Genomic DNA, 23,817 nt, shown 5'->3' with positions numbered 1-23,817 from the left:
TGATTCCTTAAACAGAACACTTTTATACCACTTTTATGTTTCCTTATAAAGATTAAAACCAAGAAATAATCATACAAACCTCATTACTAGAAAAATAAAGCAATTAAAGATTAGTTATAAATACAAATATAGGTAGAGGGTGATAACATATGTATGAACTCGAAATTACCTTAGCATTTTATTATATAGATTGTACTAGTCCATTTTAGGAAATTGAAGTAGTTAGTGGTGTTTATTACAAGCCAGATTTCTCGTAAATGTCCAGTATGTCTGGATCGGAAACTTATTGTTATTAATCAGCCAATCAGAAAGTGATAACAGACACAGTCAAACAATATGGAACAAAGCAGACGACTTTTGATAAATTGGAAGAAAAAAAATTGGTACTTGTGCATAATTTGAACCACACGTAACTCAGCGTCCGATCGGCTTTGCTATCCGATAAATGTTATTTTCTATTCCTTAGCCTTTTGAATTTTGATCAGGTTCCCTAACATTTTAACGATTTGATCAGCGCTTAGCTAGGTGTGTCAGAATTTTTTGGGAATTTTTGACACCCTTAACACAAAACTGCAAATAAAATATACAACACTCATAATTTCTTTATTTTAAAGTGGATTGTTTAATTTCTTTATGGAATATACTTCCAAAATAAACTATTAAAGTTTTTAAAAAAATAATAGAAATATTATTTTTTATTTTTTTAAAAAAGTGTTTTTTCTGCATAATGAAATTAATTGAATTTTACGAGTTAAACTTTTTCAATTTTTTCAATTTAAAAATCTACCAACATTTTTCTATTGGTTCAATTTTAAAGATATTTTCAGGTTTAATGTGAAATTTTATGCTCTTTCCAATAAACCGAATATAATATTCTAGACAAACGTTTTTTTTAAATTCACCCCTCCCCCATTTTGAAATGTCTATTAAAATGAAAATAATTAATTTTCTCACCTAAGATTTATATATCACAAATTGGAGATAAAAGATCAATAAATAAAATAATCTAATTTAAAACAAAAAAAAGAATAGTTATGTGCAAATTTATCTGTAAAGTTTGAAACCTTTTTTAAAAAAAGCATGTTGATTTTTTTTTCAAGTGAAACCTCACATTTTGAAAATATTTTCCTGTAAAAATTGGACACCTACAGTAATTTTTTCTATTTCATTCAGTGTTTTTTTTTTAGATTTAAAAAAAATTCATTGGATAAAGAAGAAATAAAATATTTTAAATCAAAAACTTATGTAATTCTTTAAAAGAATGAAAGAAAATGGAAAATTTGTCGGCGGGTTTTTTTGTTTTAAAGTAAACTTTAATGAGTGAAATGTGATCATTTTTCAAATACGGTGATCCATATTTGACTAATTTGATTGTTGACAGCAAACACATGTCATAAATTCAGAGGGGAGATAAGACACATATCAGCACTTCAAATGTTTGCTTCTCTATGTAGTTTTTACCTGGAAATATATTTGGTCTAATGTGTTGTTTTTACGTTTCTGAAATAATTAATTATGGCGGTTCTCGGACTCCGTATTTCTCAACTGGAAGAAAGAGAGACAACTCCGTTTGTGAACTTCTCATATGACAATTTAAAATCACGGTATTTTTTAATCCTTGCTTAAAAAATTCTTTTATTTAAAAAGTACAATGAATATAACATATTTGTTGGTTGGTTGGTTGTTTTATGGCATATCAACCCTTTTTGTGTTATTTAATGCCGAATTCAAAGATTGAAGAAAATTTTTTTAATAGAATATATTGGTTGTTTTCAAGTCGGTTTCTATTCAACCCATAGTTGGGACCCTAACAGGTACTACCACACCGGGTCAGAGTGGACCTGGGAGCAATGGCAATTAAAGGGTGGCTCCATAATCCCCAAAACCTGCAATCTGGCGCCTCACCACTGGATATAGTTTAAGGTCATATCCAGGACCTGAATATAAAATATAAATATGGATAAATTCCTAACAATGAAGAATAGAAGCACCCATTGATTAGTACTTTTTTTTATAGGTAAGTGATTTTTTGAAATTTATATATATATTTATATTTGAAGTAAGTTAAAATTCGTTGATTTTCTTGAAATCTTTTTTAAAGAAAACCGATTAAAAAAAATATTGCATATTTTTCTATTAAACCTTTTATTATTTTAAAATTTGGTCTTTGCTCCTTTTATTGAAAAACAAATTAGGGTTTAAATTACATTTTTCAAGTAGTTATCAGCTTCGAAAGACAGTGAGTCTAATTATTCAAATTTTTATGATGTCATTTTTCATGGTGACATCTGACACTGCTATTGCTTAGCATAGCTCGACAGTTAACGTCAGGTGCCAGTCAAGCAAGAGCAGATATTTATGAGAAATCCGGTTCATAATATGAACCACTACAGATATCCGGTTCATAATATGCAGCACTACTGACTTCTGGTTCATAATGTGCAGCACTATTAACTTCCGGCTCATAATGTGCAGCACTACTGACTTCCGGTTCATAATATGCAACACTACTGACTTTCTGTTCATAATATACACAAGCACCATATAGATTATTATCAATATTTTGTTTTTATTAATGTGCATGATTACATCAGATTTAACTAAGAGAGATTATTAAAGTTCGTTTGATACTTGGAAAGATACTCACTGTAAACTTTTATTGGTATTTGGACATAAGCAGAACTGACTGAATTTATAGCTTCGATTGTGGCAATATATTTGCCAGGTTGAGTATACACATGGCTGACATTCTGGTCCCATGTCAGCAGAGGAAGGCGGAATTCCTTCAAAAAAAAAAAAATGGAAAGAAAAGAAAAGAAGATAATTATGTTGGATTTTAAAATTAAAAAGATAAAAAGAATTACAAATGGAATTTATATAACACAGTAAATCGCTGGAATTTTTTTTATTTCTGTCATCGATATGTTCCTTTCTATGAAATTGATATTTCATTCTCATTAAACCTTGGTCGATGTTATTTAGTACACTACTATGTAATTCAAGTTTTTTTTTAAAAGGAATCATCACTTATCAAGGCCCAGAGGCCACTCGAGGATAAGGGTTGAAGAGTGTATAGTGGTGTTGCGGACCAGGATATAAATATCCTAACTCGCTACAAAAGAAAATAATGAAACGAATAGAAAGAAGGAAACAAAACTCAATTGCTGGATAAAATAAACATGTCGTTTATTTTCTGTTGAAAAATGAATGTTTTAGGTGTAACTCGTGTTCATGTCTGCACGTGGAAAGAGGTGTGAGTAAAGTAATGGAAATGGGAATGATAGTCCAACGTGTAGACAAAGACAAAGATAGAGGGTTGACATCAGTAAAGCTGTGCGCACATGGCGGTACTCGTCCACGTGGAAATGTCTTCAGGCCACTAGCTGTGGATGTGAACTTGTCTGGTAGATGGACCAAAGAAAAAGGGAAAAAAAGAGTGAGAAAGTCAATCCAGTTCATGGAGAGAGAAAACGTGTAAGGTGTACGTACTGTCTGTTGACTCTTGCCTTCACACATAGTAGCAGGTGGCGTGAGGCGCGCGGGCGGACGCACCCCGAAAGGGAGGCGATATGGGGGCTCGAGAGCTAAGTCAAAAAGAAGGAAGCAGCTTATTGCTTTTATAGTTGTTTCCGGTGGTCTTTTGTGCATGTGTGGATTTCCTTCAAAGGGGAAGTGACATTGCTCATGTGTGCTTATGTGTGTGCGTACATGTGTGTACGTTAGCGTGCGTGTGTATGCACGTGAATGTGGGTGTATGTATGTGAACGTGAATATATCTACGTGTGTGTACATGTGCGCGTATGTTTGTGCGCGCGCATGTATATGACAAGAAATATGGCTTGAGATGTGAACATGTGTTTTTGTGTGAGACTAGAAAGGGCTCGCACAGTAGTCAAAAGGACAATATCCCATAATCGTTAGAAGTGTAAATTTGGTAAATTGGATTACTTAAGGGGAACGGCTCACCAAGAACTTGTTTACATTGGAGTTGAAGACGGCCATATTGTAGCCAGCTTGAAAGCAGGTAAACGGAAGAGAGTTCCCCAGGTGTGCCGTTCTAAGAAAGAAGCTTTGTTCATAGAATCTAAGTTTAGGTTTATAAAAAGCGAGGGAAATTATTGATAGTGGTTTCAGCCAAACGAGTGTTTTGCATGAATGTTTGGCGAGGGGGGACCATAGATTGGAGTTCAGACGAGTACTTGCCATGAAAATAATGATAAAACAAAGACAGGCTAGCAACGTCTCTTCTGTGAGAAAAAGGTTGCAGGGAAGAGAAAAGAGCATCCTCTACTAGGCTATGAAGTCTATTCTGAACTCTGTCAAGGCATGATAAGGTCTTCCTAGCAGCTCCTGCCCAGATGTGACAGCAATACTTCATCCTTGGACGTACCTGGCTCTTATATAGGTAGAGAATTGCATCAGCAGGTAGATATCTACTGGATCGATAGAAGGATCCCATCATTTTTCCAGCGACCTTGGCAACGAATTTGATGTACGTATTCCATTTTAGATCAGGAGTAAAGGTCAAGCCCAGAAGCTTGTCAAAACATGGAGCCTCCCCAAGGCGAGAGCCATTCATTTCAATTGATGCCAGATGGAGATCAGAACGTTTATGATGCAAAGATAGAAGCTTGGTTTTAAATGCATTAAAAGTAACCAACCATTTTTTCCCCATTGAACAAGATCAGAGAGGAGAGAGAATCAGAAAGAACTTGGTTCCTTTCAGAAAATAATTTCTCTGGTCGGATTTATTATTGCATAAAAGCCATTAAAAAAGATTTATTATTGCATAAAAGCCATTAAAAAAGATTTATTATTGCACAAAAGCCATTAAAAAAGATTTATTATTGCATAAAAGCCATTAAAAAAGATTTATTATTGCATAAAAGCCATTAAAAAAGATTTATTATTGCATAAAAGCCATTAAAAAAGTTAACTTTGCATTCCTCCATTACAGACTTATTTCTACTTCTAATACAGAGTTAGGTCTATTTTTCTTTGGTCTTTAGGATGTTGAACATTAAATCTTCAGTGTGATCAATACTAAGAATACAATTGCAAATTACTTAAGACTTCTACCCGGCCATGGCTGATGGAACGAGAGCATGCTATCCTCCTGGATGAAATCAAGGATTCTGTTCAAAATACTGTGCAAAATTCCAAGTTAAACAGAAAGATTTCTGGATTCGATGAGAAAACCTGAAGAAGGTCGAAGGTTACATTGACCAAAACGTTATGAAAATAACACTCAAGATGAAACCAGTAGTCCGAAGAATCCAAATAAAACAAATTATTAATTCTCAACTAAAAACATATCCGAAACATAAGAATATTCCTGTTGATAAACTTTAAACAACCACATCCCAAAGCATTGTCAGATAAATATATTTAAAACCACAAGCAAATCCTAAAGTACCGGCAATATTGTTACATAACGAGGGCCATTGTTTGAATCGAAAATATCAAGTGACATCTAAGGGTTAGAGGTTACCCTAGTATACAAATTGATTGGGATCACGTGATTTCCAGACAGGGATAATTCTCTCACTTGTAGTGAAGAGACATGTAAAAGATCCTATCCCTGGGGTAGTTATATGCAACAGATAAGCTGTTTGTTTTTCTCTCTTTCCTGGACACATATCAGTCACCCGTTTCTCTGTGACTGTTCGTTTCTGCTTAATAAAACTTCTAAAAAAAATAAACATCTGTGTCCGATTGACGATCAAGAACATGAGCTTCCAATATCGACACAGGTGTGTACATACATGTCATGGATGATGAAAAGTGATACAATATTCCTCACTGGCAATTTTACCCCACTTTCAGTGTTTATTTAATTTTACTAGATTGGGATAGCGTTCAGGAGAGCTGCAGGGAATCGTAACTTATATGGGTCATCTTAACTATAAGTTTTATTTTCATAAATAAATGCTTATAGAGGAGTAAAAACAGCAACCATTCTCTAAAGTTCAATCACTCCCACCATGATAGGGGCCAGCGAGGTAGTGTCAGGGCTATCTGGATAACAGGGTACTAATCAACATAGGAATCCATCATCCTCTAACCATCTCTGCCTCTGCATCTGTGGCAAACAAGGACGTGTCAGGCGTAGAGCTACAGATTTTAAAGAAACCTTCCATGACTTTGTATGCAAATGCTTAGACCTTGCTGCTCCATCTGTTGATGATAAAAATCCGTAAACTTGTAAGTATAAACAATAGCTATGGCTAGCAAGTTAAACTTTGTGAAAACCGGACAATCCTGAGGCATGGCTTTCATGCTAGGGCCATCACAGCCAAAATGAGGGCAAGAAAGGGGTGTCTCAAGTGTATTATTTTTTGGAGGTGGAGGGAGCGTTTCATCCTGTGGTAAACAAGTCGATCATTTTAATTCAGTATTAATTGTACATTTCACAAATTTCGAGATGCAGATTAATAATTGGTTTTATTCAGACTACTGTTCTCATCTTGGATTTTATTCTCACAACGTTTCAGCCGATGTAACTTCTGACGGTCTTCAGGTCCATTTTGTCAAATAGTATTAATAGGTTTAAAAAAATAAACATTTTTTTTCATGTCAAATATTGCTATTCATATGAGCTCTTAATCAGTTTTGCATGTGCTCGTATCATATAAAAGATCCACGGGAAATATGAATTTCTGTGTCCCTGCCATATGAAATTAGTATATTTGGACAGCATTTTCTCCTTTATGCACTTTTCATTGAAGAGCTGAGACAACTCTTGTTTGTTTATCTTACAATCCATTTTCCCCTTTTGACGGGGTAGTTTCTGAACATTCTGTTTGAGTGTAAAAAGAAATTTGCCGTATTCGCGAACGTTTTCGACCTCCATAAGTCGTGCTCAGGCGAGTGATGAAAAAATAATAAAAAATAAGCTAATGAATTAAATGGAAAGACGATTAAAATCGTTTAAAATCGTTATCTTATTGAGCTTGAATAATGGTTAGTTTTTTAATACGGATTAACACGGCTTCAAGAATTGGGAGGCGTACATCATAGTGTGAGATGGCACACTTAAATGCTTTTAAGTATTTTAAACGATGTTAGTCGTCTTTCCATTTAATTCATTAGCTTTTTTTAATTATTATTATTATTTTTTCGTCACTCTCCTGAGGACGACTTATGGTGGTCAAAAACGTTCGCGAATACGGCAAATTTCTTTTTATACTCGAACAGAATGTTCGGAAACTAACCCGTCAAAAAGAAAAGATGGATTGTAAGAAACAAATGAGAGTTGCCTCTGCTCTTCAATGAAACCTGCCATAGGAAATAAACCTTTTTGGCACTTGGTACAAATCGAGGATATGTTCTCGACAATCCGTCTGACAGAGTCGGGCAAGACCAGCTATTCTGCTCAGAGGCATTCTTCTAATTAGTCTGAGGAAATCCAGTGTTCCAGGCTTTACCATCTCTCTTTGAGAAGAAGTGGACGTTATTTATCTCCCTCTCAGGGCAGGATGATATGACAGAAGAGTTGGAAAGTTGGATTTGAAAGGTCAGCGCTATAGAGAAAGAGCACTCTGGTCTGCAAAAAAAAAAAAAAAAAAAAAAAATGCCTGAGCAACCGCCAAACCTGCTTTTGGATACAAGCATTCATTATTACTAAAACTGCTTTTTTTTTTTTTTACTGACTCTCCTAGGAACTCACTCTTTTTTGTTTTTTGTTTTTCTATCTAATCCACTTTTGGATACTTGTCTTAGCGTTACTTATATAAATCTATATTTTAGATGCTGTGTGATACGATCCTGGTTTAAGGTAGTGAGTCCGTATTGTATTCTGGGTGACTCATGGCATTTTTTAATTTTCCAACATAAATATTGTCCAATGTGACGAGGATCAAATGCATTTCAACGAATTACTTTCTCGATCATTCTGCACCCACACAGTGTTTAAAGATCTGCAGAAATTTAGTGTTCATGCAAATGCGTCATGAACTGGAGTTAGCAGTCAATTCTGTCAGCAAACCCCAAACCAGAAAAACCCGCTATTAGCAAATATCTATTGAAACAGAAATATGTAAAAATAATATAAAAGAATATTGTAAAAACAAAAAAATATATATTTATTATACATTTATCATTTTTTTTTATTGGAATCCTTTGAGATGAATAATTTGCATATTTATTTATTTATTTGCGAACTGTTATCTTCATCTTGATAGTTGTTGTTTCACCACATTTTGACCAACTATTCCTCTGACCTTCTTCAACCGCGACGAGATAGTTCTGCATTCTTATCCTGTCGCAGTTAACCACCTAAAGAAGGCCAGAGGATGAGTTGGCCGAAACGTGGTAAAACAACAACAGCTATGAAGATGGGGATAACAGTCTGCAAATAAAATAAATAAATAAACAAAATTTGTGTTGATTTTGTTGGACAGAAAAAAATAAAGTTGAAGAGTTTGACTGGTGCTAAGTCTTGGGTTAGGAGACTTAAAAATTTTCTTTGTATTTTGTCCCTTAGAGGAGGGCGAATTTTGAAAAGGATTCTTTTAAGTCCAGCAATCTGCGTATTGATAAAAAAAGAGGAAAAGTCCATAATTATAATAGACTAGCCTGGATGCCTGGGTGTTTGGAAGTGTGTGTTGAGCAAAAAAAAAAAAAAATAGTAGTAGTAGGAAGGCAGGCTTGAACCCGTAATGTGAAGGCAGAATAGAAAGTGGAAGTGTGTGTAAGGGTGTTGATTGGGCAAAAAAAAAAAAAAAAATAGGAGTAGTAAGCAGGCTGGAACCCGTACCGCAAAAGAGGAAAAGAAAAAAGAAAAAAAAGTGATCTGTTTGTTGTTGCATTCATCGCCAAACCGGAAGTGACGTAGGTTTAAATTAAAGCTAGACAATCGAAAAGAGGGGATGAACTTCGAAAATATTGCGGAAAAGGTGACCCCTGTTTGTAGAAAAGTGCCCAGTTGAGGGTGAAGGAATTAATGTTTTTGGCCAAATTTCCGATATTTGTTGTCTGAAAGCTCGAGCTTCAAAATGGTACCGATCTCGTGAAAATCTGTCGCCTCTTTCGAAAGTTTTAGACATACATACATACATACATACATACATACATGCATACATACATACATGCATGCATGCATACATACATACATACATACATACATACATTTAAACAGATTTTTGCCCTTTATATAATAGAAGATGGTTTTTCGGTGAATTATTGCTCTTTTTTATATTCTTAGACATAAAAACATTATAAAAGGAAACATTAATTCCTTCGGTTTTTCTTTTCTTTTTTTTTTTTTCACTGGTTTTCTGCTGTTGGAATTAAGCATTGTCATGACATGTATGTGCCGTAGCTGCTCAGGATGTTTCCAACTATTTGCCAAGTTGGAATGATGCCGGGAACTTGCGGACATAGTATTGATTAAATTCTGTAATCTTTTCCCCGATACAACTTGCGTCCGAATGCAGATTTTAATTAAGTGGCTAGAACGCATAATCCATCAATTGGGGCACGCACGGCGTATGACAATCGGATCACTTTTGAAAAGATAAAGAGTAAATCTCTTTTAAAATTGATGCTGGCCCAGAAAGCATCTCATTAATTGACAATTCTATCACATCTGAATACATTTTATTACTTACAATAAATAAGGGTTTGTCATATTGGGTTAACCTTCCTCCCACTGCAAGAAGAGGTGGCACAACACCAAAAGGTGGGAATAGGAAGGCCAGCACATGAGTTAAGGGCGCCCCAGACAGCTAGAGGTTTGCCCTCGACACAGAGACAACAGAATTTAGGCCATTATTAAAATAACTTTTTCCCCGTTGTCTGGGGTATAGTTTTGGTCCTGTACACTTCTAGAAGGTTCGCTCCACCCCAGGCTTTGCTTTCTTCCTTTAAGAAGGAATTAGTTTATTGCTAATCGTTCACGATGCCCTTGTCGGGGAATACCGACAGAGCTGCCTAGGCATTTTTGTAAGCCAGTCTTCCTCTAAGGTGCTGACTCTTCAAATCTCACATTCGGATAACTTTGAGATAACCCCACAGGGAAGGGGGTTAAGACCCGGTAATGTGAAACCCATTTGCGATCGCACGTACAACTGAGATGATTCCCAAAATGACCCCTTATTGAACAGCAATACAAAAAAAAAGAAGAAAAAAAAAAAGACTGTTAGATATTCATGATTGAAACTTGATAGACATGTTAGACAAAGACGGAAGTTGTTTCATACCAAATATGGTTGGATTATAAAATGGATTTTGAATTTTATTAGCGATTCCACAAATAGCATTTATTTTTCTTTGGGTGGCGGAGCATTCTGTATCACAAAATTGCATATTCATCAACACATGGCAATATAAAAAAAAGGGTAAAATAAGTTATTTTTACTTACTTCGTCACCAAAATGCCAAACATAATGCACATTACCGATATTTGAAGCTGTCATGTGACGCCCCATGACAATGGTGCTGAATATTGTCGGGTGTTGTACCTGGGCGCCGTACAGACTCTCAACGCTAAACTTTTCGATTTTATCTGCAATTACACCAGAACATGTATAAGAAAAAAAAAAAAATTAAAACAAATTTTAAATTACAAAGTTCACATTTATAAATGTAAAACCACACATATTGCAGATGCTTTAAATAGAACCGGCACTGAATTGTGACAGTAACATATGGAAAGTTGCAAATGAATTAAAAGCCATATCCACAAGGGACACCCTAAGTGGTGTTATGCAGCGAGATGTTTGTTTAAATTACATTTAAATTTCTGCATGGATACTGGTGCATATTGTAGGAGCTGGAAACAAAAAACAACCTATCGTAATTTGGTGTTTTATTAATCTTTTTATTTTTAATAATAACTGTCAAGAAAAGGTTAGAAGAAGCAAAGATTAATTTGGGGAGAGGTCAAATAATTTTAAGGAAATGTTTTAAAAAAAGGTGCAATGAAAAATTTTTTTTTGTTTTTGTTTTTATCATAAAATCGTTGTAATTCAGTGCGCCGTGTTGTGATTGGCTGATTGGCGTGTTATGTCAGACAGTAGCTAAACCAGTTGGTCAGCATAATCCGGCTGTTGACGTCATGTTCTGACCAAAGCCGAGCTAACGCTAAGATACGTCTGGTTCATAATATGCGTCTGCAGCTCTACATGTTGATACAGTCAGGGAAACGGGGAGCAGAGAAGGAATTCCAAAGGCTAGAAGTTTGATAGTAATAAACTATTAGATTGAAAAAAAAAAAGCCTTCCGGCATCTAGGGACCTCTAGAGTTAAAGGTTTAGGGTTTAGCTGATTGTCGGCTTGGTCAAGTGTATTTATGTTCATGGGGCACCAGAGCAACAAGTTTATCGGCGTGCATAACAAATGGAAGTACAAGAGGGCGTTCCTATTTTTTCATTCCGCCCGAATGGATCAGAGAGGATTGCAAACGGCATTGTTATGATGAGTGAACTTATGCATTCATGACCTGAAAGTTTCCTCTCTCTGTTGCAGATATTGATAGTGTGAGACTCCAAGAAAGCAACCTCTGCCATGGACGTGCGTCTGAAGCAGAGAGGCGTCACTGAATTACTGGCAAAAGTGCATTTAGAATGGTGGTGACTATGTAGAAAAATAAACTCTGGAGCACAAACGGCCGTTCGTTTTAATGGTATGACTTCCGTCTTCGTAGTTATTCAACTTAAAGAAAGGAGGCTTTACTTTTAGAACGACCCTCGTACTTGTAAGGCAAGCACAGGTATGCAAAAAATGCGGTGATGCGACAGGGGTTAGAGCTTAGAAACAGTGTGTGACCTATTAGATTAGGGACTTTTTTGGGACCCTATTTAAAAGGGAGAGGGTAGTGGCTAGTGCACCAGACCAGATGTGGCAATGCGCCATGCGTGGACAAATGATTGTTTTTTTTTTTTTTTTTTTAGCCCAGTAACATCCTTTTGACTACTACATCAAAGCAGAATAAAAACTTCAGATTTGACCAAATCAGTCAATCCATTACGTCCTTTTCAGTCATTCGGTTTTCTTGAATACTCTCTATTACTATAATATCTGGCGCTACCAGATTAGGCTGTCAGAAGATATCGGCTTCCTGATCTAAAATGCGTCAAATATTGATGTTATCCCTTTTTTTTAACTTTGCAAAACTCAATCATGTTCTACAAAGCAAAAAAAAAAAAAAAAAAAAGATCTCTACAAAACAACCAAACAAAACATCATGAATAAAATGATTGAAGTCTTGAAGATATAAAGAACCTGATGCATACAATTTTTTTTTCAAAATGACTGAATTCAAACCTGGTTTATATGTCGTAGAACAAACAATCAAACCAAACACCATGAATAAATTATTAAAGATTTAAAGGAATTGAAGCATAAAACCCTTTTTCCAAAATAACTTTATTCGCCATTAAATAACCCGAAAAGAGTTGACATGCAGCAAAAGAAAACAACCAAACTACTACTACTACTACTACTACTACTACTACTACTACTACTACTTTCTAATTTATTTTGGATACAAGATAGCCAAGATAATCTTTTCACGTGTTGTCGTGTCGGCAGCATTCCTTTTATGCCTTTCAGATACTTCCTTTAATGTAGCTATATTTCTGTTTCGCATCGATAAAACGCGCCATTATTGCAATAAATTCTAGTTTCTTTCAACTCAGCCCTGCGTCTCCGTCATGCCTGATGTATGTGGCCTATTTCTCATCTTTCATTTAAATATCTGCCAGTTCGGCACGCGACAAGAACTTCTTGAATCGTCAGGAACGTTCAACCAGAGATAAGTTCGACCAAGCTCCGGCCTTTGTCACATCAATACAGTGTCGCATTCCTGTGCTTGTTTTGCAACCACTTCCACGGAATGTGCTCCGACGATCCTAATGCCACTTGTACCCACTAAACAAAAATATTCTGAGCAACCAACATCAGGAACATTCGACCAGAGATAAGTTCTTGCTAAATATTGGAATATTTTTTTGTATTGTTCAAACACCTTCTGGAAAGCCACATGGAAGTGCTCTTGTGTGAGCGCATGAATGACCCTCGTCACAGCTTCTTTCATTTCCTCAATTGTCTCATAACGACAGCCTCTGATGTTTTCCTTGAGTTCGGGGAATAACCAAAAGTCACAGGGAGCAAAATCTGGACTATAGGGAGGGTGAGAAACTATCTTGATGCCATCTTGGTCAAATAATCTGTGACAAGGATGGAGTTGTGGACGACACCCTTATGACCAACTTTGTGCAAATCTTCCGCATCTTTAGTTCCTCGCAAATAATTGTGTGTACAGTTCCCACACTGACACCAAACTGTGCTCTTATTTTCTCTATAGACACATGACGCTCCTTATCTATGAAATTCTTTATTTGGTCAATCAACTCTAGTGTTCTGACTTCCTTACTCCTCCTACACCTCTCACCATCCCTCACAGACTCCATGCCTTCCTTGAATCTCTTATGCCATTCAAAAACTGATGCTCAATTCATGCAAGATTGTCAAAAAGTAATCTGAAGTATTCCATACGTTTCTATGGAATTTTTTTCCAAGTTTAAAACAGAATTTTATTGCATATCGTCCTTCTAAAGTGTCCTCACCTCCAGATTGCATTTTTGAAATTCACTAGCTGTGATAATCAGGCTTTAGTAGGGTGTATTTCAATTGTTACTGTAACTGTTCATTTAAACTTTAAATCATAAAAATTGGTCAGTCATCTCATAAGATGTATAGCACTAAGATACTGAATTTTCAAAAGTCTACGACAATTTTAAATGCCTGTACAAAAAAAGTCTGGAAAATTATCGAAGGCATCTTGCAAGATCAATTCAATTAATGTTAAGGCTATTATTAGTACTAGCCTGGGTGCCCGGCGTTGCCCAGATGTTTGGAGGTGTGTGTTGAGCAAAAAAAAAAAAAAAAGTGGTAGTAAGCAGGCAGGCAGGCTCGAACCCGTACCATGAAGGAGGAAAAGAACGTAAAAAAAAAAACAACAAAAAAACAAGAACAAAAAAGTGACGTTTTTGCCGTTGCATCCCTCGCCAAACCGGAAGTGGTGAAGGTTTAAATTAAGACCAGTCAATCGAAAAGACGGGATGACTTTCGAAAATATCGACAAAAAACGCGGCCCCCTCCTTGTAGAAAAGTGACCAGTTGAGGATGAAGAAATTAATGTTTTTAGCCAATTTTCGATATTTGTCGTCCGAAGTGTCAAGCTTCAAAACAATACTGATCTTGTGAAAATCCGTTGCCCCTGTCGAAAGTTTTAGGCAGACATACAAACATACATAAATATATACATTTAAACAGACAGGTGAGATTTATATAAAAGATAACAACATATCAAAGTTGTATTTTAAATCCAAGGGAAGTAACCATTCCTTTTTATTATTAATTTTAAAGATGCTTATTTATATAAAGGTAGGTATGTATACCGTATTTGTATGTTTTATTGAAGAGCAGGAATAATCCCTGTTTGTTTCTCTTGGAATCTGTTTTTTTTTTTTGGCGGGCTAGTGTTCGAACGTTCTTTTTTTAATGTAAAAAGACATTTGCCGTATTTGCGAACGTTTTCGACTTTCAAAAGTTGTCGTCAGGCGAGTGATGAAAAAAATAAAAAATTGTGTTAGTGTTTAATGAAAAGACGGTTAAAAGCGTTTAAAATACGTGAATTTTTATTTTACTTTTTATTTTTTTCATCACTCGCCTGATGACGACTTATTGAAGTCAGAAACGTTCGCAAATACGTCAAATTTCTTTTCATTCTCGAACAGAACGTTTGAACACTATCCCTCCCAAAAAATAAATAAATAAATAAATAAAAACGGATTGCAAGAGAAACAAACAGGAATCATCGCTGCTCTACAATGAAACATGCATGAGGGAAAAATGCTGCCAAAATATGCTAATATTTGTATGTACAGATCTAAACCAATTAACCGATCATTATAAATTTTTGACCCCCACCCCGCTTATCTCGTCATTATTTTGAGTCATTTTGAAATTTTTGTCACTGTAATTAATGTAATTCGATTCAGCAGAGGTATGGCTGGAGATTGTGCAACCCTTGCTTCACAATTACGCATGCAGCTACCCTTTCAGGAAGTATCTATTGTCTCTCAAGACAGAACGAAGGCGATGAGGAATTTTGGAATATAGCTGTTAGATGTACGAGTGCATAATGTGGGCTATATTAATGTATTTATAGATTGTTTTTATTGGCAAAAAAGCACATTAGAACTTATGTTTATAAGTAAAAATAATTCATTATGAACTAATAGCAAATAACATTTATGATTAATTCTAGAAGTGTAAGCCATGTTTAGTTTCAGAACAGTTTCCGATGGTTCGTTGTTCTACACATCCTGGAAAGTGACTGATTTGCAGTAGACAGAACAGTTTCCGATGGTTCGTTGTTCTACACAAGTCCTGAGAGGTGACTGATTTGCAGTAGACAGAACAGTTTCCGATGGTTCGTTGTTCTACACAAGTCCTGGGAGGTGACTGGTTTGCAGTAGACAGAACAGTTTCCGATGGTGCATTGTTCTACACAAGTCCTGGGAGGTGACTGGTTTGCAGTAGACAGAACAGTTTCCGATGGTGCATTGTTCTACACAAGTCCTGGGAGGTGACTGGTTTGCAGTAGACAGAACAGTTTCCGATGGTGCATTGTTCTACACAAGTCCTGGGAGGTGACTGGTTTGCAGTAGACAGAACAGTTTCCGATGGTGCATTGTTCTACACAAGTCCTGGGAGGTGACTGGTTTGCAGTAGACAGTTCTCGAGTTGGAATCCACAAAGCAAAAGATTTTTCCTGTGTTGACACGAAGAAAACATATGCGAAATTGCTGCAGAAAGGTTTAATATTTATGGAGCAATTCTGGTTTGGTTGGTAGCAGAACGTGAATTAATTCGATTCATCAGTTCCTAGCATCATAATTTATAAATAGAATCTCCCGACTGTGCGGGATCATACCCCATTATCCTATGATGAGATGTGTCTCCCAGCAGCTTCAGCTGCAGGGAGACAAGGTAGTAGTACACGTCAAGGATCCGTTCTTGACATTCAGCCCGACAGGTGAGGGGCCAGGAACTGGTCCAGCACCTGTAAGACTGTGGTACACTTCCTGGGTAATATCCAGGAGGTCCACCCTCCCAGGCTTTGCCACCGGGCTTTCCAGTGGAGCAAGTTTATTGCTTGCTACCTGAGGCGCTCCGACCGGGGAATGCCGATGGGGTTACTCAAGCAATTTTTGCAATTGCAGGAGTGCCCCTCCTTTAGGGGAGCCTGTTTTAGATCGCCACTTTCCTGATCTTGTGCCAAATATTGCTGATGTGGGCAGCAATTTAAATAACTACCCCATTAAAGTGCAAAAATATTGTAACACTATTTTTTGGATCATTAAAAAAATGGTCGTTTAGTTTAAAAAATATATTTATGCAATGATTTTTATGTGAATATGTTGATTATTTTTAATTTATAAAACACGTGTCCAGCTTTTAAAAATCCTTCATATTTACGTGAGATTCAAACTCAGGTATTGGCATTGTCAAAACTATCTTGGTAATGTGTAATCCGCTTATTCCTTTTGTGTCAACTAATCACATGTTTCGATTTGTGTACTAAGAGATACATTTCATAAGCATCATCACTTTTTAATTATAAGAAACTGTGCATGTATTGTCCTCCTCTGGTGTGAGATGACGCCATAAAAATAGTGAAGAAATGATGAATGTAAGAAGTGTGAAGGGCCAACGTTGCCTTCACACTTTCACCAAGTTTCAGAAAAAATCTAATGGATGGGGCAAAAGTTATGGAGTAAAAAGTGTCATTTTTTTTTCAATTTTGGGGCATTTGTGACCCTTTTTGAGCTCTTGGGAATGCCGAATCTCAGTAAAAATGGACAAATGGTGCAGTTTCATACCTTAACATATGTATATTTGAATTCAGCACCATAGAAAACCACTATGTAGACATACATATCAAGTTTTTGAGTAATATGAAAAAGAGCTCCAAAAAGGCATGCTTTTTTAGCCCTAAAAGTCCCAGAGGGATGCGAACCAGAATTTTGCCAGGGTCACCCATACTGAATTTATATTAAAAGCAATGGCTTCCACATTTTGGCCAAATTTCAGGAACATCTAATGGATGGATCAAATGCTATGGGTCAAAAAGTGTCATTTTTGGCCATCTTGGAGCATTTTTGACCTCTTTTGAGGGACGCCGAATCCCAGTATAAATGGATAACGGTGCAGTTTCAGGTCTTAACGCATGTATATTTGAGTTTACCACTGTGAAAAACCATTATATAGTCAAACATATCAAGTTTTTGTTGAGAAATATGAAAAAAGAGCCATAAAAAAGGGTATTTTTAGCACTGAAAGTCCGTGGGGACGCGAACCAGAAATTTGCCTCTGTCACCCATACTGGATTCATATTAAGAACTATGGCCTTCACATTTTGGCCAAGTTTCAGAAAAATAGAATGGATGGATCAAAAGTTATGGGGCAAAACGTGTCATTTTGGGGCATTTTTTTTATCTCTTTTGAGCCCCTGAGGATGCAACAGGAATTTTCGCAAAATCATGTTTTTACTGTGCACATCTATTTAATGAAATACAATTTGTGGCAAAATTTCAGAAAAAACTAATGGACGGTTATCTGGCAATCGTCCAGACTAACAGACGCACGGACAGCTGCACGGATGCATGGGCGTACCAACGCCACTGAAAATATAGGTCCCTCTCCGATAAATCGGGGGACCAAATATATAGATGACTGAATTCTTCATAAAATAGAGTTTCTAAAATACACTAACGATAGCAGGTTCGTCTCATAAACGATATTGTCCTTGGGTTATAAAAAGTTTTGTGTCTTCCTACATCATACCTATTCACAGTGGCGTTGCAAAGAAGGAAGTGGGGGGGGGGTCTTCCCTGGGCGGCACGTGCCAGGAGGCGGCATTTTGAGGGAAGGGGTAAAAATAAAAAATAGAAAAAAAAATTAAAATAATAAAAAGCTAACAAAAAAATCTGAAATTTTATACCAAAATGAGTTTTTAAGGAAAGTATTACACAAATAGAAAAAAAAAAAAAAACAACAAAAAAAAAAACACGTATGACACATGTTTTTTTTTTTTTGTGGGTTTTATCTATGTAATACTGTTTTTAAACGGATTTTAGATCCTGGATTATAATTCCTGGTGGGGCAGATTGCTGAAACAATCTTTCACTTGGTGCTTGTATCACTAAGTGAAAGATTCTTGTGGAATATTGAGATAACCTGCCCCACTATTCATGAAAATAAATATTTGGAGGACTTTCTGGAATTTCGATTATCAACCACCAGCGGGGGTGAGGAGGATCTGACGATGACACCAGGTGGCAAAAATGGTTGATACGCCGCTGCTTGTTCACCCCATTGATTCAGGAATTATAGAGTGATCTCCCTTTTTTCATTTCCAAATTATCTTCTCTGAATTATACTGAGTAATGAGAGAATGCCCTCTTCTGTTTCTGGAAATCAAAAGTCTAATTCCACCCACGTGGAGAATATAGAAACCGAATATATATTTTTTTCTATTTTAAACATGATCTAACATGCCTCTGATCGGCTGACATTTTGAATTTCTTTCACAAAACTTGATGCCGTATTCTGTCGGACGATTTCTAGCCACAGTAAGACAATATTCTCAGAATGACCTGCTTCAAATATAATTAATAGTGACTTATCCATTCTCCATGCATCTCTCTGTGTTATGACATTTTCTATTTTACATGTTCTTCATCCATTATGTTGTGATATTAATGTAGTATTTCATTTAGTAATTATAGAGACATGTTGTCAAACTGCTAGCCAGTCTAGTGAGCACACAGCACACACACGAACACAATGCACAACATCATTAAGTTTGAGACACGTACGGTTATCGCCCCTTATTTCCAGCAGTTGCATGTTTCAACCCATTGGTGGCGATATCGACTTCCTTTTTTTTTTTTCCTTTCTCCGTCTTTCTCACTTTCTTACGCCTGGGACGCCAGACTGGTCGGACATGTTAAAAACACACTCTTGACTTTCTTTTAAGCATGTCTTGTACTCATTGTCTGCAATAAATTCACACGGTTTGTAAGTCACGCAAGTTAATGAGCGTTGTTTCTTTATTTATTGTTCATCTATAAATGTTACGTTTCCGGCGTGATAGACAATGTTCCACGTTTTTACGACATAATTATATTATGATATATCATGTTTTTATATGCATTTTCCCTGGCAAAGCAATTGAGATTTCGCCTGTGCATAAAGAACTGTCGACACCCCCGGGCTGGTGCACCAGCCAATAGTCTTTCTCTGTTGAACAGGATGCATAAAAACATGTGTTCCTTCTCTCTAAGCATCTATTATCTTTGCAATAATCAGCTTTCGTTCTTGTTAATCCATTAAATTAAGTGGCTTCATGCTTTGTTTCAAGCGATTTCCATAAATAAAAAAATTCTGCACAATTAGGTCCCTCACTATCTACCAAGCTCTGGCCTTTGTCCCATCGGCACAAAGTTGCATCCCTGTGCTTGTTTTACCAGTATTTCCACAGAATGTGTTCCGATGAACCTAATGCAACCCTTAAACGAAAACCCAACGAACTGTTAAATCCGATTCATTCTATCTTGGAAGATTTTCTGTCTGATAGCTTCTTTCATCGAACCGTTTACTTTGGGTATTCTCTGTTTCCCTGACAGTACTAACATGCAGAATTTAAATGTAACGCGAACAAATATCTTGCTGTCCAACTCCCCCATCTGACCCCATTTACTATTAAAAAGGGATTGTATTTGCTAAAAGTTTTACTAGTAAAATGGGGTTTATTTGCTAAAAGTTTTACTATTAAAAAATGGGGTTTATTTGATAAAACCCTATTTTTTAATAGTAAAACCTTTAGCAAATAAACCCCATTTTTAATAGTAAAACTTTTAGCAAATAAACCCCCTTTTTTAATAGTAAAACTTTTAGCAAATAAACCCCCATTTTTTAATATTAAAATTTTTGCTAATAAATCCCCATTTTTTAACAGTAAAAGTTTTAGCAAATAAACCCCATTTTTTTAATAGTAAAACTTTTTAGCAAATAAACCCCATTTTTTAATAGTAAAACTTTTAGCAAATAAAACCACATTTTTTAATAGTAAAACTTTTAGCAAATAAAACCACATTTTTTAATAGTAAAACTTTTAGCGAATAAAACTCCATTTTTTAATAGTAAAACTTTTTGCAAATAACTCCCCCTTTTTTAATAGTACAACTTTTAACAAATAAACCCCCTTTTTAATAGTAAAATTTTTAGCAAATATAACCACATTTTTTAATAGTAATTTTTTTTGCAAATAAAACCCCACTTTTAATAGTAAAACTTTTAGCAAATAAAACGCTATTTTTTAATAGTAAAACTTTTAGCAAATAAACCCCTTTTTTAATAGTAAAACTTTTAGCAAATAAACCCCTTTTTTAATAGTAAAACTTCTAGCAAATAAATCCCCATTTTTTAATATTAAAATTTTTGCTAATAAAACCCCATTTTTTAACAGTAAAACTTTTAGCAAATAAAACCCCATTTTTTAATAGTATAACTTTTAGCAAATAAAACCCCATTTTTAAAAAGTAAAAACTTTTGTAAATAAAACCACATTTTTTAATAGTATAACTTTTAGCAAATAAAACCCCATTTTTAAAAAGTAAAAACTTTTGTAAATAAAACTACATTTTTTAATAGTATAACTTTTAGCAAATAAAACCCCATTTTTAAAAAGTAAAAACTTTTGTAAATAAAACCACATTTTTTAATAGTATAACTTTTAGCAAATAAAACCCCATTTTTAAAAAGTAAAAACTTTTGTAAATAAAACCACATTTTTTAATAGTATAACTTTTAGCAAATAAAACCCCATTTTTAAAAAGTAAAAACTTTTGTAAATAAAACTACATTTTTAATAAAAAAAAATATATCCACAATGACGAAGTTATAAATGTGCGCATTATTTTGTTTATGATACAACCAAATGTTAAACAAAAATCTGTGTCAAGGCAGAGGGTTGTCTGTTTGGTCGTGCCTCATTACGGAATGCCTGAAGTTTATTTGATCCACAGATTATTACTGGAAGCGACAGAAGAATCGTTGATGCATGATGTGAGGAACGCTAAATTTTTTTCCTGAAAGCAAAAGTTTCAACAGCTGATTTGAAAATGTCATCTCATTCCCGTGTTCATACAGATTATGATCTATTTGTATATGTTTACCAATGGAGGATGATGATGAGGATGATGATGATGATGACGATGAGGATGATGATGATGATGTAGCTTATTCTGTCTAATTTATTATAGATCTCTTATCATATAAAATGATTGCATTATGCATGGTCTACACCAACCATCAGAACTAAAGACTCTACCAACTATGGCAGTATGAATACTCTCAATCTGTGCCTAAAGCTAAACATGGATTCTATCAATAAAGCTTCTTTCCGAGAACTGCACACCTGTGGAACTCTGTTCTTCTGGCCTGCTTTCAAGCTGACTACGATATGGTCGTCTTCAAGTCCAATGTGAACAAATTCTTGCTGAGCTGTCCTTTTAAATAAGCAAATCATACCACATTCCCAGTACTAACGATTACTACACTGGCGTGCTGATGACTACCATATACTTATTAACCCTTAGCTTTGAGTGGCCTTTGGGCCTGGATAAGTGTTGATTCTGTAAAAAAAAAAACGGATTTACGGTTGTTTCACACAGAGAAAGGAAAACAAATCAATGTGAACTACGGACGCTAATCCAACAACTCTAAGACTGCGACTGTTACCACCCAAGTGGCTAAGACATGTTTAGCCTTTACTGACAAATAGTTAAAAATAAAAATGGAGTTGGAAAGACTACGGATCAGAAAGGAGATAGCTGCCACCATTGCCGAAACAGAGGTTCTGAAAGAAGTCACCAACAAATTAAATGAAAAATCCAGTCACTCGACTATAGAATAACTGATCTGGCAAGTTAACCAAAATGAGAGTTGACAGGCTCAATAGCAGGTCGAATTGTAAATTTTAAATCCACTCTCCAACAGCAACTGAAGTGGTTTTGCAGTGCACACAGGTTTACTGTGATGCCTGCTAAAAAAACATGTTCCAACACACCAAGGACAATGGAAAAGCAGTGCTTTCAATCAAGAATATGCCTTCTTGGATGGCATGTGGATAGACAAACGGAGGCAGTAGTTGGATCTCTCCACTGCCCTTTGAGTCTCCTTGTGTTGTATCCTATGCAGCAGGAGGCTGGCAGAGGGAGGATTTTTTTTGATGAGACGTGGCTAAAAAAAAAAAAAACAAAAAAAAAAACCCAGAAAAATCCGAGTGATATTTAATTCCAGTACCAAACACGATGAATAACCTGCTGATAAGCAGATCTGACCTTAAAAACACTTTGGTCAGAGTCCTTACCTGTTTCCACACAGAAATCGTCATCATTACTATCCACAAAGAAATCGTCATCATTACTATCCCCAAAGAAATCGTCATCATTACTATCCACAAAGAAATCGTCATCATTACTATCCACAAAGATATCGTCATCATTACTATCCACAAAGAAATCGTCATCATTACTATCCACAAAGAAATCGTCATCATTACTACCCACAAAGAAATCGTCATCATTACTATCCACAAAGAAATCGTCATCATTACTATCCACAAAGAAATCGTCATCATTACTATCCACAAAGAAATCGTCATCATTACTACCCACAAAGAAATCGCCATCATTACTACCCACAAAGAAATCGTCATCATTACTACCCACAAAGAAATCGTCATCATTACTATCCACAAAGAAATCGTCATCATTACTATCCACAAAGAAATCGTCATCATTACTATCCACAAAGAAATCGTCATCATTACTACCCACAAAGAAATCGCCATCATTACTATCCACAAAGAAATCGTCATCATTACTACCCACAAAGAAATCGTCATCATTACTACCCACAAAGAAATCGCCATCATTACTACCCACAAAGAAATCGTCATCATTACTATCCACAAAGAAATCGTCATCATTACTACCCACAAAGAAATCGTCATCATTACTACCCACAAAGAAATCGTCATCATTACTATCCACAAAGAAATCGTCATCATTACTATCCACAAAGAAATCGTCATCATTACTATCCACAAAGAAATCGTCATCATTACTACCCACAAAGAAATCGCCATCATTACTACCCACAAAGAAATCGTCATCATTACTACCCACAAAGAAATCGCCATCATTACTATCCACAAAGAAATCGTCATCATTACTATCCACAAAGAAATCGTCATCATTACTATCCACAAAGAAATCGTCATCATTACTATCCACAAAGAAATCGTCATCATTACTACCCACAAAGAAATCGCCATCATTACTACCCACAAAGAAATCGTCATCATTACTACCCACAAAGAAATCGTCATCATTACTATCCACAAAGAAATTGTCATCATTACTATCCACAAAGAAATCGTCATCATTACTATCCACAAAGAAATCGTCATCATTACTACCCACAAAGAAATCGCCATCATTACTATCCACAAAGAAATCGTCATCATTACTATCCACAAAGAAATCGTCATCATTACTATCCACAAAGAAATCGTCATCATTACTATCCACAAAGAAATCGTCATCATTACTATCCACAAAGAAATCGTCATCATTACTATCCACAAAGAAATCGTCATCATTACTACCCACAAAGAAATCGTCATCATTACTATCCACAAAGAAATCGTCATCATTACTATCCACAAAGAAA

The 23,817-nt window shown here is 35.6% G+C and overlaps 1 protein-coding gene across 2 annotated transcripts in view; it reads right to left on the bottom strand.

The window, feature by feature from the left end:
• LOC145245901 (VPS10 domain-containing receptor SorCS3-like) overlaps positions 1–23,817 on the bottom strand; it is a 1,435,182-nt gene that overhangs the window by 131,739 nt on the left and 1,279,626 nt on the right. For both annotated transcript variants that reach the window (XM_080107637.1, XM_080107638.1), the window contains exons 19-20: positions 10,365–10,507; positions 2,648–2,783 (exon numbers count right to left, since the gene is read on the bottom strand). In XM_080107637.1, coding sequence (XP_079963763.1) covers positions 2,648–2,783; positions 10,365–10,507 — 279 coding nt within the window. The remainder of the gene's footprint in view (positions 1–2,647; positions 2,784–10,364; positions 10,508–23,817) is intronic.

Source organism: Euprymna scolopes, chromosome 23 (genome assembly GCF_053919585.1).
Source record: "Euprymna scolopes isolate OS-2025 chromosome 23, ASM5391958v1, whole genome shotgun sequence".
In the NCBI taxonomy this organism is placed as follows: domain Eukaryota; kingdom Metazoa; phylum Mollusca; class Cephalopoda; order Sepiida; family Sepiolidae; genus Euprymna; species Euprymna scolopes.
The sequence above is the reverse complement of the archived record's forward strand: the minus strand, read 5'-3'. Positions and strand labels throughout refer to the sequence as shown.